The sequence below is a fragment of the Eretmochelys imbricata genome, chromosome 7 (genome assembly GCF_965152235.1).
Source record: "Eretmochelys imbricata isolate rEreImb1 chromosome 7, rEreImb1.hap1, whole genome shotgun sequence".
Lineage (NCBI taxonomy): Eukaryota > Metazoa > Chordata > Testudines > Cheloniidae > Eretmochelys > Eretmochelys imbricata.
The window spans coordinates 126,012,251-126,026,303 of record NC_135578.1 but is presented as its reverse complement, the minus strand read 5'-3'; the positions used below and the strand labels follow the sequence as shown (position 1 = coordinate 126,026,303).

Here is a 14,053-nt window from a genome sequence, read left to right as displayed (position 1 = left end):
AATGAAGTAAGAGTCCTTGTAGCAACTGGAACCTGTCCTCAGGCAGTGCACTCTTTCTAACGTCAAGTCGATTAGCATTCATAGAGCTGCTATTATCTGCGACAGCATGAGTGACAACTTTTTGCAGTTCACTAGAAGTCTCATGCAATTGAATAGGGACAAAGCGCAGTCCCAGCTCGCTGAGGTCTCCCGTTGTGACCTGCCCCAGATCAGCCAGTTGTCCAAATAGGCATTGATATGAATACCTTGACTCCTCAGGTGAGCCATTACCACCACAAGGTATTTTGTGAAGATCCTTGACACCGTAAAGAGTCCAAATTGCCATACCTTGTACCAATACTGATTCAACTCTATCATAAATCTCAGGTACTTACTATAGGCCAGGTGGCTGGCAATGTGGAAGTAATCTTGCCAATCTATGTGGACAAATGGTAAGATCCCGTGAACTCCAACCCTTCAATACCAGAGCTATATGAAGGATCCCTCAGACTTCATGTAACCCATATCCCCCATGTTATGGCCTTTGGGGGTGGAGATGCATAATAATGGTACTATACCTTCAGAGACTGACACTGATACCAATAACGTGCTCCCAGCACTTGACTTTGTGGGTTGGACTGGAGGCCCACCTCAGCCCACAATACCTGGATCTTCAAGGACACAGGAACCATACAGCAGGAGGCACAATTCCCAGCCTGAGAAAAAAAAAGGGGGGATGTTTTCATAGATTTTAAGGCAAGAAAGGACCATTAAGATAATCTAGTCTGACCTCTTGCATAACAAAGGCCACAGAACTTCACCCACTAATTTTAGCATCAAGCACATAACTTCTGGTTGAGCTAGAACATATATTTTAGAAAGATATCTAGTCTTGATTAAAAATTTCAAGTAATGGAGAATCCACCATATTTCTAACTAAAGTTATTCTAATAATTAATTACCCCCACCGTTAAAGATGTGCACCTTATTTCTAGTCTGAATTTGTTCATCTTCAGTTTCCAACCATTGGATCTTGTTTTGACCATTTCTGCTAGAATAGGGCCACCTACTATAAGAAATCTCTTCCCCATGTAGTTACCTGAAGACTATGATCCAGTCACCTCTTAATCTTAGGCTAGGTCTACACTAGAAATGCTACATTAGCACAGCTGCAGTGCTGCAGCTGCATTGCTGTGCATTACAGTGTAGACACAATAGCGACAGAAGGGGTTCTTCTGTCACTGTAGTAAATCTATCTCTCCAAGAGGCAGTATCTAGGCTGACCTAGTGCTGTCCATATTAGGACTTAAGTCAGCTTAACTACGTCCCTAAAGGGTAGTGATGTTGCTAGATCGACCTAACTTTCTAGTGTAGATCAGCCCTGAGATAGACAAACACTGGATAAGGGTAAGTCTCAAAGGACAACAATTCAGCAGGATAACTCAGTGGTCAGACAGAGGCCAATATTAACACAAAGATTACAATACTAGCATTATAACAGCAACAAAGAAGTGGGTAGAGTGAGCTCTACTGCACAGTCTCAGAACTGGCCAGTAAAACGTTGGCTGCAGTATTAGACCTCTCCTACCCACTTATACATGGGTAATATGGGGCTACAAAAGTTAATCCTGCTCGTTCCCTGCTTGTCTAGTCAAAGAGGAGCCTCTAAACAGCATGAGTGTGGAACAACAACATCTATTTGTATGCATTAGGGCCCCTGAACCAGGTCAGTGGTCTGACACACAGAGTAATATGTACCCTGTTTGACTCCAGTAGCGAGCTACTAACAAAGAAGAAAGAGAAAACTCTGATTCTCTCCCACTCCCACGATCCCCAAAGCAATATAATCTTGCATGCCGAGCTCAGAAGAGAAGAACTTGGGTTCAGAGTTGGCCCTCCATTCTTATTACCTGCATGCTGCAGTTCCGGACAATGAGGCTGGTCCACTGATCTCTCTGGGTTGGCTCAGCACTGCCAATTATGGCCAGAGCCTGTGGGCTGCTCACCCCTTGGAGGGCCTGGTATAGCTTCTCCTGAAAGTAGCTACAGTTTCCATCCTCCATTGTTTGGGATATGCTGGAAATGAGACAGAACACATCTTTGGCAGTCTGAGTCCTTTGGAGCAGAGAAGCAGCCAGTTCTTAATACAGAGCATTTTTCTTCAGTAATGACCCCATTTCAAGGTATCTACTACTTTGGTAATGACTGCATGGAGGAATTTTGGAAATGTTAGTGTTCAATTCTGTATGGATTCAGCCCATGTCCTCCATGAAAGTAAAAGGGAGAAGAAGAGTGCACAAAACACTGACAATGATTTGCTGCATGTTGAGGAGACTGATGGAGTGCCTCAGATATCCTGTCACCATGGGGTTTTTTTGTTTGTTGGGGGAGGAGGGTATCTCGAGGAAGAGAATGAACCAAATTATTGACCCTGTAAATCATGGAGTAGGAATATCACTTCATAGAGTACTTCATTATAATGAAGGCTTGGCAGAATTCATTTTTTACACACACACACACACACACACACACACACACACACAAAAAAGTACATCAGAAGCAGGAAGCCTGCCACTGGATGATCTAAGTGCTAAAGGAATACTCTAAACGGACAAGGCCATTCTTTGTATCAGTCCTCACTGCAGAAGATGCGAGGGAGATTCCCACATCTGAGCCATTCTTTTTAGGTGACAAATCTGAGGAACTGAGGAACCAGATTGAGGTATCAACAGAGGAGGTTTCAGAACAAACTAACAAGTTAAACAGTAATAAGTCACTAGCACCAGATTGTACTCACCCAAGAGTTCTGAAGGAATTCAAAGATGAAATTGCAGAACTACGAAGTGTAGTATGTAACCTATCATTTAAATCAACTGTTGTACCAGATAGCTAACATGACACCAATTTTTAAAAAAGGCTCCAGAGGTGGTCCTGGCAGTTAGAGGCCAGTAAGCCAAAATTCAGTACCAGGTAAATTGATTGAAACTATAGTAAAGAACAGAGTGGAATCAGACACATAGATGAACAGGATTTGTTGGGAAAGAATCAACATAGCTTTTGTAAAGGGAAATCGTGCCTCACCAATCTATTAGAATTATCTGAGGGGGTCAACAAACATGTGGACAAGGAAAGGAGTACTTGTGGCACCTTAGAGACTAACCAATTTATTTGAGCATAAGCTTTCGTGAGCTACAGCTCACTTCATCGGATGCATACTGTGGAAACTGCAGAAGACATTATTTACACAGAGACCATGAAACAATACCTCCTCCCACCCCACTCTCCTGCTGGTAATAGCTTATCTAAAGTGATCACTCTCCTTACAATGTGTATGATAATCAAGTTGGGCCATTTCCAGCACAAATCCAGGTTTTCTCACCCTCGGCCCCCCCCCCCCCCCCCCCAAACTCACTCTCCTGCTGGTAATAGCCCATCCAAAGTGACCACTCTCTTTACAATGTGTATGATAATCAAGGTGGGCCATTTCCAGCACAAATCCAGGTTTTCTCCCCCCCCACCCCAAAACACACACACACACAAACTCACTCTCCTGCTGGTAATAGTTCATCCAAAGTGACCACTCTCCCTACAATGTGCATGATAATCAAGGTGGGCCATTTCCAGCACAAATCCAGGTTTTCTCACCCCCCCCCCCAAACTCACTCTCCTGCTAGTAATAGCTCATCCAAACTGTCCACTCTCCTTACAATGTGTATGATAATCAAGGTGGGCCATTTCCAGCACAAATCCAGGGTTTAACAAGAACGTCTGGGGGAGGCGGGGGGTAGGAAAAAACAAGGGGAAATAGGCTACCTTGCATAATGACTTAGCCACTCACAGTCTCTATTTAAGCCTAAATTAATAGTATCCAATTTGCAAATGAATTCCAATTCAGCAGTTTCTTGCTGGAGTCTGGATTTGAAGTTTTTTTGTTTTAAGATAGCGACCTTCATGTCTGTAATTGCGTGACCAGAGAGACTGAAGTGTTCTCCGACTGGTTTATGAATGTTGTAATTCTTGACATCTGATTTGTGTCCATTTATTCTTTTACGTAGAGACTGTCCAGTTTGACCAATGTACATGGCAGAGGGGCATTGCTGGCACATGATGGCATAGATCACATTGGTGGATGTGCAGGTGAACGAGCCTCTGATAGTGTGGCTGATGTTATTAGGCCCTGTGATGGTGTCCCCTGAGTAGATATGTGGGCACAGTTGGCAACGGGCTTTGTTGCAAGGATAGGTTCCTGGGTTAGTGGTTCTGTTGTGTGGTATGTGGTTGTTGGTGAGTATTTGCTTCAGGTGGGGGGGCTGTCTGTAGGCAAGGACTGGCCTGTCTCCCAAGATTTGTGAGAGTGTTGGGTCATCCTTCAGGATAGGTTGTAGATCCTTAATAATGCGTTGGAGGGGTTTTAGTTGGGGGCTGAAGGTGACAGCTAGTGGCGTTCTGTTATTTTCTTTGTTAGAAAATCTATGTTAGAAAATCTATGTGGACAAGGGTGATCCAGTGGAAACAGTCTACTTAGACTTTCAGAAAGCCTTTGACAAGGTCCCTCAGCAAAGGCTCTTAAGCAAAGTAAGCCATCATGGGATAAGAAGGAAGGTACTCTCATGGATCAGTAACTGGTTAAAACACAGGAAACAAAGGGTCGGAATAAATGGTCAGTTTTCAGAATGGAAAGAGGTAAATAGTGATGTCCCCCAGGGATCTGTACGTCGACCAGTGCTGTTCAACGTATTCATAAATTATCTGGAAAAAGGCGTAAACAGTGAGGTGACAAGTTTGCCAATGATACAAAATTACTCAAGATAATGCGAAGAGTTACAAAGGGATCTCACAAAACTGGGTGACTGGGCAACAAAATGGTAGATGAAATTTAGTGTTGATAAATGCAAAGTAATGTACACTGGGAAACGTAATCCCAACTATACATACAAAATGGTGGGGTTTAAATTAGCTGTTACCACTCAAAAAAAAAAAAAAAAAGGAGTTCTTGGAGTCATCATGGATAGTTCTCTGAAAACATCTGCTTAGTGTGCAGCAGCACTCAAAAAAGCAAACAGGATGCTAGGAATCATTAGGAATGGGATAGACAATAAGAGAGAATATATCATACTGTCACTATATAAATCCATGGTAGCACCACAATTTGAATACTTGCAGTTCTGGTCACCCCAGCTCATAAAAAGATACATTAGAAATGAAAAAGGTACAGAGAAGGGCAACAAAAATGATAAGGGGTATGGAGCAGCTTCCACACAAGAACAGATTAAAAAGCTTGGAAAAGAGATGACTAAGGGGGAGATATGACAGAGCTCTTTAAAATCATGAATGATGTGGAGAAAGTGAACAGGAAAGTGTGATTTACACCTTCACATAACACAAGAACTAGGGTCACTCAATGACATCAATAGGCAGCAGGTTTAAAACAAAACATAAGGAAGTACTTCTTCACACAATGCACAGTCAATCTGTGGAACATGTTGTCAGGTGATGTGCTAAAGGCCAGAAGTATAACTGAGTTCAAAAAAGAATTAAATAAGTTCATGGAGGATAGGTCCATCAATGGCTATTATCCAAGATTGGCAGGGATGCAACTCTATGCTCTGGGTGTCCCTAAACCTCTGACGGCCTGATGTTGAGATTGGAGACAGGACAGATCACTTGATGATTGCCTTGTTCTGTTCATTCCCTCTGAAGCATCTGGCATTGAGCAATGTCAGAAAACAGGATACTGGGGTATATGGACCATTGGTCTGACCATTCCTATGTTATTTTACATACACACACATACACACTTTACAGAAATCAATTTTTATTTTAAGCATTTTTCTCAATTTTCTCCATTTAAATTCGCACAGTTGTGGAAAATTATAGGGTTGTGGTCAGACAATGACAGCAGTGTGATGTTGCACTCCATATGTTTTATGGAAATATGCTTATGAGTGTGAATATGATGTAACTGGAATATACTTTATGCAAAAGGTCTCTTGTAAGGTATCATAACAAAGGTTATAACCTACTGAATATATTCCTCCTATTTGAATTCTTGTATCTGAAGCTAGAAATATGAAGTATAACTCTGAAGTCCTACTGTAGTTACGCAAAGCGAGGGCCATTAATAGTGGTTTAGAATCTTGATAGCTCCCATTGACTAGGACAATTGGTTGTAAATGGTTTATTTACCTGCAAACCTTCCTGTGTAGGTAGGCCACCCCAGGAAGAATGGAGACTAGGGGTCTTACAGTGACATGTGACCATGTCACATGATACTGGAATCTACCTTAATCCTAGTACTTTTCCATTGATGAGGCGGGGGTGGGGACAAGCACAGACAAAAGATTTTCGCCTTGTGCAAAAGCTTTAAAAGGGGGTGGAGCAGGACAAAGGAGGCTGCCAGTCATGAGAAAACTCCTGCTTACCACCTGAGATGTCTGCTGGATCCAACAAAGACTGTACCAGGGGAAAGGGACTGGGCCCAGACTGGGAAGGGCTCTAGTCTGTGAAAGAGGCTTATTGGAACATCTTTGAGGGTGAGATATTACCTATAATCAGTTTCTTAATGTATTAGGCTTAGACTTGCGAGTTTGTTTTATTTTGCTTTGGTGACTTACTTTGTTCTGACTGTTATTACTTGAAAACACTTAAATCCTACTTTTTATACTTAATAAAATCACTTTTGTTTATTAGTAAACCCAGAGTAAGTGATTAATACAAACAGCTGTGCATATCTCTCTATCAGTGTTATAGAGGGTGGACAATTTATGAATTTACCCTGTATAAGCTTTATACAGAGTAAAATGGACTAGTGTGTCTGGGTCAACAAGGTGGGGTTCTGGAGTCCCAAGCTGGCAGGGAAAATGGGCTCAGAGGTAATTTCAGCACATCAGGTGACAGACCCAAGGGGAGCTCTGTGACCAATCCTGTCACAAGCAGATCTTGAGATTCAAAAAGTTCAAGCTTTATAACCATTAAAACACACATTGTCAACATCACGTGTCAAAACATACAAAGTAAATAGCTTCAGATCAAACTCTTAAATAGCACTTTACTTTGCCTATCTGTAAATGTCCATTATTATCAATGGAAATATTTTTCATCAGCTTGTGTGTATATGGTGCAAAATGGATCTTTGCTGATATTGAATAATAAAAATCTAATCCTTTCAAGGATAATTATAACACTACTCCTAATTATAATACTATTATAATACTACTCCTTGAATCCAAGCCCTGCATTCCTGTATTGTGATGTGAAATACATGCCTAGAACTGGAGCCTCAGAACCTCCCCAACAGACCTCCATAATTAATAGTGTTCAAGCTGCTCTGGAGGGCTCTCTCTTGTAGAGGATCCTTGTGTCCAGTGCTGCTCAAAGCCTTCAGGCATGCGTGGGAGAGATTATCCAAGGCCAATATGGGGACTTACAAAGAAGGTACTACATGAGCTCCACAGCACAACCTGAGCCCTGCAAACCATGTGTGGCAATGACAGGAGAGGGTGCTACCCAAGCTACTTGCAAACTTGTCTGAGGATTGGGGAGGAAGGAATGGTGGAAATTGTTACCTGAGCTGGCAGCTTGTCCTCACATTCATTCCAAACTGTACCTTGTACCTGAGAGTCTGAGAGCATATTCCATCACCCTGGCTCTGTAAGATAGTCACCTGAGGGAAGGGGCTATGTGTCAAGAAGCCAAATAGAAGGGAAGTTAAACAGCATGGGTTACCCAACCAGTCCTCAACAAGATAATCCTTTAATTAGTAGAAACCTCCTACCAACAGTGCCAGTTATTGTGGCACATGTACCTAACGCCCCCTAACCAAGTTAGCCACTGTGACCAAAGAAATACCCACCCAAACATGCCAGCGACACCCTCAACCAGTTAGAGAATCCCTAAAATCCCTCTTAACTCTTATACATGATTTTAATCCAGTCATAGTCAAGACACCTTCAATATTATTATCAGTTATTTGCTTCCAGTAGTGCTTTCCAGTGCTTCCCAAACATGGTCCTTGCTATGAAGAAATATACAGAGAAATGGACACAGGGTACAGGAAAGCACCTGAAGTGGAACATGGCTACCTCTTGGCAGATACCCAAAAAACCAAACAAGCACTGTGTTAACTACATAGATATTCCTCAGTACTCACCATGTTGCTATAGTCAGCAGGTTAATTTCTTGTAGGAGTGATGGTAGAAGTGGGTGTTCAGGAGGGAGTTGAACAGGGAGAGGGTGATGACCTAATGGATGAGCTTAGGGAGGGTGTTTCATGTGTATAGGAATGCCTAGAGACCCCCATTGAAGAACCTTTCCCACTATCCCCAAGAGAAAGGTTAGACAAAGGCTGCAATGTGACACTCACGTAACACCTCCCCAGTTAATCCAAAATCTAAAGGGTACAGCTACGCTAGAATGTGACGGTGACAGGTAAAACCTGTTATCAGAAAGGATACTTGCTGCCTGGCACCATTGTTTAGAGACAAGAGTGGTGCCCCAATGATATAACCAGGGTTTCCGCTTCTTGGCAAGGTATACAAAGGAGTCCTGCTCTGCTGAGAGGCAAGCAGAAGAGAAAAGCAGGAGAGAAGGAAAGAAAATGTTACAAAGGGAAGTGACACCATCAGCACCAGGTAGCTCAGACCTTCATTCAGCACAACTGATCAAATTCAGCCATGGGATAAACAGGAAAACTCTTTTTCGGACAAGGGAGTCAAACCTACTTATGGCAAGGCTGAGTGTGACTAAAGCTTTTTTTTTAATCACCCTATTAAAAGTCTCATTAAAAACAAAACCCCAACCTCGGTCTATCTCAGAATCCTCTTCCATACTTACCAGCACCTCTGCAACCCAGGAGCTGGCAAGCCAAACTGCAGCGTGCCCTGACATTTGGATACCCATGCCCCAGAGACAGTTCCTGAAGCATCAGACTCCCACTGCCTAAGATTTTTCTGCAACTAAGGGTACTAGAGCCTGAGGAATTCTATAATCACACTTATGATCCATGTTACACTGTCTCCATAGGGAGTTAGGTGGTTCTCCAGAAATGAACTTACTTACTTGTAACCCATTTTCTTTGAGATGGATGCTACATATTCAACTCATTGGAATGCTCCGAGTGGTGCGACCTAAACTGTAAAATTCTATTGCGGTAGCCATTGGAGCAGCCACATGCCTCCCTTGCCTCCCTCCCCCTCCCAAACTCTGGACATTCCAGGGCAAGGCTTAAAAAGGAGTGTGGCATTCCACTGCCCCAGTGCCTTCCCCCGTGACTCCAAGCCCTTTGGTAAGTAAGGCTCTGAAGCAATGGGGAAAGGGAGGCATGAGTAAGACTATGCAGAGTCCATCTCAAAGAACCTTGGTCATACATAAGTAACCGTCGTTTCTTCCTTTGAGTGTCTTCTGCATATTCCCACTCATGGGATATATTAATAAGCAGTACTTTGACCCGGGATGGTAGGACGCAGAGTTCTAGTTAAACAGGGAATGCAGGACTGCCCTACCAAACTTTGCCTCCAATCTAGATTCCAAGTCTAAAGAGTAATGTGTAGTAAAAATGTGGACAGTATCCCAAGTTGTTGCTCTACTTGTTTCTAAGAAAGGAATATGTCTAGGGAAAGCCATGCAAGTTGACTTTGATCTAGTTGAATGAGTTTTGATGCCTTGAGGAAAGGATAATCCCTTCAATTGCATGCTCTGGATGTCCCTATGCCTCTGATTGCCAAAAGCTGGGACTGGATGAGAGGCGATGGATCACTCAATAATTGCCCTATTCTGTTCATTCCCTCTGAAGCATCTGACATTAGCCACTGTTATCCATTAGAAGACAGGATACTGGGCTTAGATGGACCATTCTGACCCAGTATGGACATCCTTATGTTCTTATTAATCTTATAAATTGAGGATAAGAACATAAATACCTAACCTAACCCACCTAGAATCTGTACAGAAATGGCTTTACCCTTGTTTTTTGGTCCCTAAGCTGTAAGAGCACTCGTGTAGCTGCATTATGCCGACAGGAGAGACCTCTCCCATTGACGTAATAAAACCAGTTCGATGAGCAGTGGTAGCTATGTCAGTGGGAGAGCATCTCCTGCCGACATAGAGCTGTGCACATAAGCACTTTTGCTGGCAAAACGTATGTCGCTCAGGAGTGTGTTTTTTTTCAAACCTCTGAGCAACAAACGTTTTGCCAACATAAGTGCTAGTGTAGACATGGCCTAAGTAAAAAGATAATGCTCTCCTTTTAAACTAATGTGTGTAATTTAACTTCCCCAACATGAGTATGGAGTTTGGGGGAAAAAATGGTAAAACTATAGATTGTTCTATGTCAAAATCGGAGACTATTTTTGGTAAAAACTTTGAATGAGTGCGAAGAACCATTTTATCCTTATGAAACACACTGAACGGTGGATCAGCATTCATGCATGCAATTGACTTATGCTCCTGGCAGAAGGGATTGCTAAAACAGAGTTTTTACAGATAGGTTAAATAGAGACTAGCTCCCTAGAGCAGGGGAGGTGCCGCCTGGGGGGCCACATCTGGGTATAGAAATTGTATGGCAGGCCATGAATGCTCACAAAATTGGGGGGTTGGGGTGCGGGAGTCAGTGACAGCTCCGGCTGGGAGTGTGGGCTCTGGGTGGGGCCAGAAATGAAAGTTCAAGGAGCGGGAGGGGGCTCCAAGAGATAGCAGGGGTGCTGGGGGGGAGGGTGAGGGCTCCGGCTGGGGGGTAGAGTCTCTGGGGTGGGACTGGGGATGAGGGGATGGGGTGAAGTAGGGTGCTCTGGGCTGGGACCAAGGGGTTTGGAGGGCAGAAGGGGGATCAGAGCGGGATCAGGGGTTTGGAGGGCAGAAGGGGGATCAGAGCGGGATCAGGGGTGCAGGCTCCACGCGGCACTTTCCTCAAGCAGCTCCTGGATGCAGTGGCATGTCCACCTTCTGGATCCTACACAGAGGCGCAGCCAGGCAGCTCGGTGTGCTGCCCCATCCACAGATGTCGCCCCTGCAGCTCCCATAGTTCCCAGCCAATGGGAGCTGCGGGCGCGGTGTTTGGGGCAGGGGCAGCGTCAGCATTCAGAGCCCCCTGGCTGCCCGTACGCATAGGAGCCAGAGGGGAGACATGCTGCTGCTTCTGGGAGGCGCACGGAGCCACAGCATGTGCGGAGTGGGGCAAGCCCTGGATCCCGCTCCCCAGCAGGAGGTTCAGGGCCGGATTTAAACGTCTGAAGGGCCGGATGCGGGCCCTGGCTGTAGTTTGCCCACCCCGACCTAGAGGTTCAAAGGGAGAATCATAGAATCATAGAATATCAGGGTTGGAAGGGACCTCAGAAGGTCATCTAGTCCAACCCCTCGCTCAAAGCAGGACCAATCCCCAATTAAATCATCCCAGCCAGGGCTTTGTCAAGCCTGACCTTAAAAACTTCTAAGGAAGGAGATTCTACCACCTCCCTACGTAACGCATTCCAGTGTTTCACCACCCTCCTAGTGAAAAAGTTTTTCCTAATATCCAACCTAAACCTCCCCCACTGCAACCTGAGACCATTACTCCTTGTCCTGTCCTCTTCTACCACTGAGAATAGTCTAGAACCATCCTCTCTGGAACCACCTCTCAGGTAGTTGAAAGCAGCTATCAAATCCCCCCTCATTCTTCTCTTCTGCAAACTAAACAATCCCAGTTCCCTCAGCCTCTCCTCATAAGTCATGTGTTCCAGACCCCTAATCATTTTTGTTGCCCTTCTCTGGACTCTCTCCAATTTATCCACATCCTTCTTGTAGTGTGGGGCCCAAAACTGGACACAGTACTCCAGATGAGGCCTCACCAATGTCGAATAGAGGGGGACGATCACGTCCCTCGATCTGCTCGCTATGCCCCTACTTATACATCCCAAAATGCCCTTTTCTGAGAATGGGAGCTGCTGGAAGCAGCGGCCAGTACGTCCCTTGGTCTCATTATTTATGCTAGTAATACATTCAGATCCTAGAAGGGCATAGGAATTCTTATTGGAGGATACAAATTATTAAGGCCTTTCAAAAACCTCTACATTTCATCATTAGTAAAAACTGATTTTCCCTCTACAGATACATGATATGGCTGAGAGATTAACCTTAATTGAAGATAATGAAAGAGGTGTCTTCTTAAGATAATTATATATTAGCATTAATTGTAATTGGTGCCATATAAGGATCCACATTATACATGGAAATCCACAATAGAAACCTATTCCATTTGAGACTGTAGCACATCCATGTGAATTCCTTTCTAGAAAAATAACAGTACATTGTGTACTTCTAATGAAAGGCTTTCTTCTAGCACCTCTGAAAGTCTATTCCTCATGCAGTCAAGAGAAGGGACTGAAAGTTCAGATGATAGACCTTCCCTGTTTATTGCATTAACAAGTCTAGTATCAGTGATAAAGATTCCACTATGACAGATGTACCAAAGCCGGCTACCACTGCTGTCTGGGTCACGCTGGTGCTATTCAAATCACCCTGGTTTTGTCCTGTCTTCTCATTTATCACTCTCTGAATGAGGGGAAATGAGGAAAAAGCATTCCTTAGGCATGACCCCCCTGTATTAGAAAAGCGTTCAATACTGATTCCTTGTTTCTGCCTGCCCTAGAACAATAGCTCTGATATTTCCTGTTGCTGCGGAATGCAAACAAGTCTATTATTGGGCTCCCCCCATAAACAGAAGGCGTGATTCACTACTTCTTCCTTCAAGAACCATTTGTGGATCTGACCTGATGATCTACTCAGATGATTTGCAAGAGTGTTCTGTTCTCCTGCCATGTGAATTGCTACTGGATTCATATCATGTTCTAGAGAGTCCTTACAAATACTCTTGGCCTCCCTTCATAATTCCACAGAGTGAATCGCTTGTTTAGATAATATAATGCTGTCCTAGTGTAGGTTACTACCTCAACTGCTTTGTTTTTTATTTGAAGTAGAAAAGACCTGAGAGCTAATCTGATTGCTCTCAGTTCTAAAATATTCATTGTTCAGATGGGATCCCCATCCTGAGGTAGGTGCATCGGTGATCAGTGTAACTGATGTTATGGGGGACAGAAAAGTGTACACTTCACTGCATTTTGATTGTCTGTTCATCCCATTAATGACATTAGCACGTGTTGTGGAATTAATATTTTTCAATGCACATCATCTACACTGGTTCACAGTTCTTTGATAACCAGTGCTGAAGATCTCTCATCTGAAGATGAACATAAAGAGTCACTGCTGTGGTTAACGCCAATAGACCCAGCAACCGAAGGGTTGTCTTGGTAACTGGAAGAGGAGATATGTTTATTTTGATATATCTCACCTCTGGGAGAAAATCTCCCTCCCCCCCCCCCAGATAAAAGCAAGATTGCTCCTATAAAGAGTCCTTTGAGTAGGGTTTCGACATGACTTTTCCCAATTTATCTGTAATCCCAGATTGACAAACAGTGAACATATCTGATATACATGTAGTAAGATCCCTTCCTTGGATGATACTTTTATTAACCAGTTGTCTAGGTATGGATATACATACATCCACTGCCTTCTTAAGTATGCTCCTACACTAGACAGGCATTTTGTAAACACCCGAAGTGCTGTGGACAACCTGGAAGGGAAGACCTTGTACTGAAAATGGTCCTCTTCAACAACAAACCACTGACATGGTCTTATAGAATGAAATGTGGAAGTATGCGTCTTTTAAATCCACAGCTGCAAACCAACCCTGGAGTGAAAGAGTATTACATAAATTAGAGGCAGCATGTAGAAACATAATTTCTTTATATAAGTGTTTAATCTACTTAAAACCAAAATAGGATGAAGGCCCTCCACCTTTTTTTGGGATTAGAAAATAACGTGAGTAAAACCCCTTCCCTCTATGATCTCATGGAATTACCTGTATTGTACTTAACTGGAGCAGAGACTGAACCTTCATTTTTGAACAAATTGAGATGACTTTGATCTCAGCCCAGATATGAAGCAGGTGGATTGTTGTGAGAAAAGGTTTTGAATTGAATTATGCACATGCATGAAATAACTTCTAAAATCCATCTGTTTGATGTTATTAACTCCCATTGGTAAT

The 14,053-nt window shown here is 43.4% G+C and overlaps 1 protein-coding gene across 2 annotated transcripts in view; it reads right to left on the bottom strand.

Moving 5' to 3' along the window:
• TCTN3 (tectonic family member 3) overlaps nucleotides 1–14,053 on the bottom strand; it is a 69,800-nt gene that overhangs the window by 13,708 nt on the left and 42,039 nt on the right. For both annotated transcript variants that reach the window (XM_077823397.1, XM_077823396.1), the window contains exons 10-13: nucleotides 8,433–8,528; nucleotides 7,545–7,642; nucleotides 1,890–2,055; nucleotides 558–695 (exon numbers count right to left, since the gene is read on the bottom strand). In XM_077823397.1, coding sequence (XP_077679523.1) covers nucleotides 558–695; nucleotides 1,890–2,055; nucleotides 7,545–7,642; nucleotides 8,433–8,528 — 498 coding nt within the window. The remainder of the gene's footprint in view (nucleotides 1–557; nucleotides 696–1,889; nucleotides 2,056–7,544; nucleotides 7,643–8,432; nucleotides 8,529–14,053) is intronic.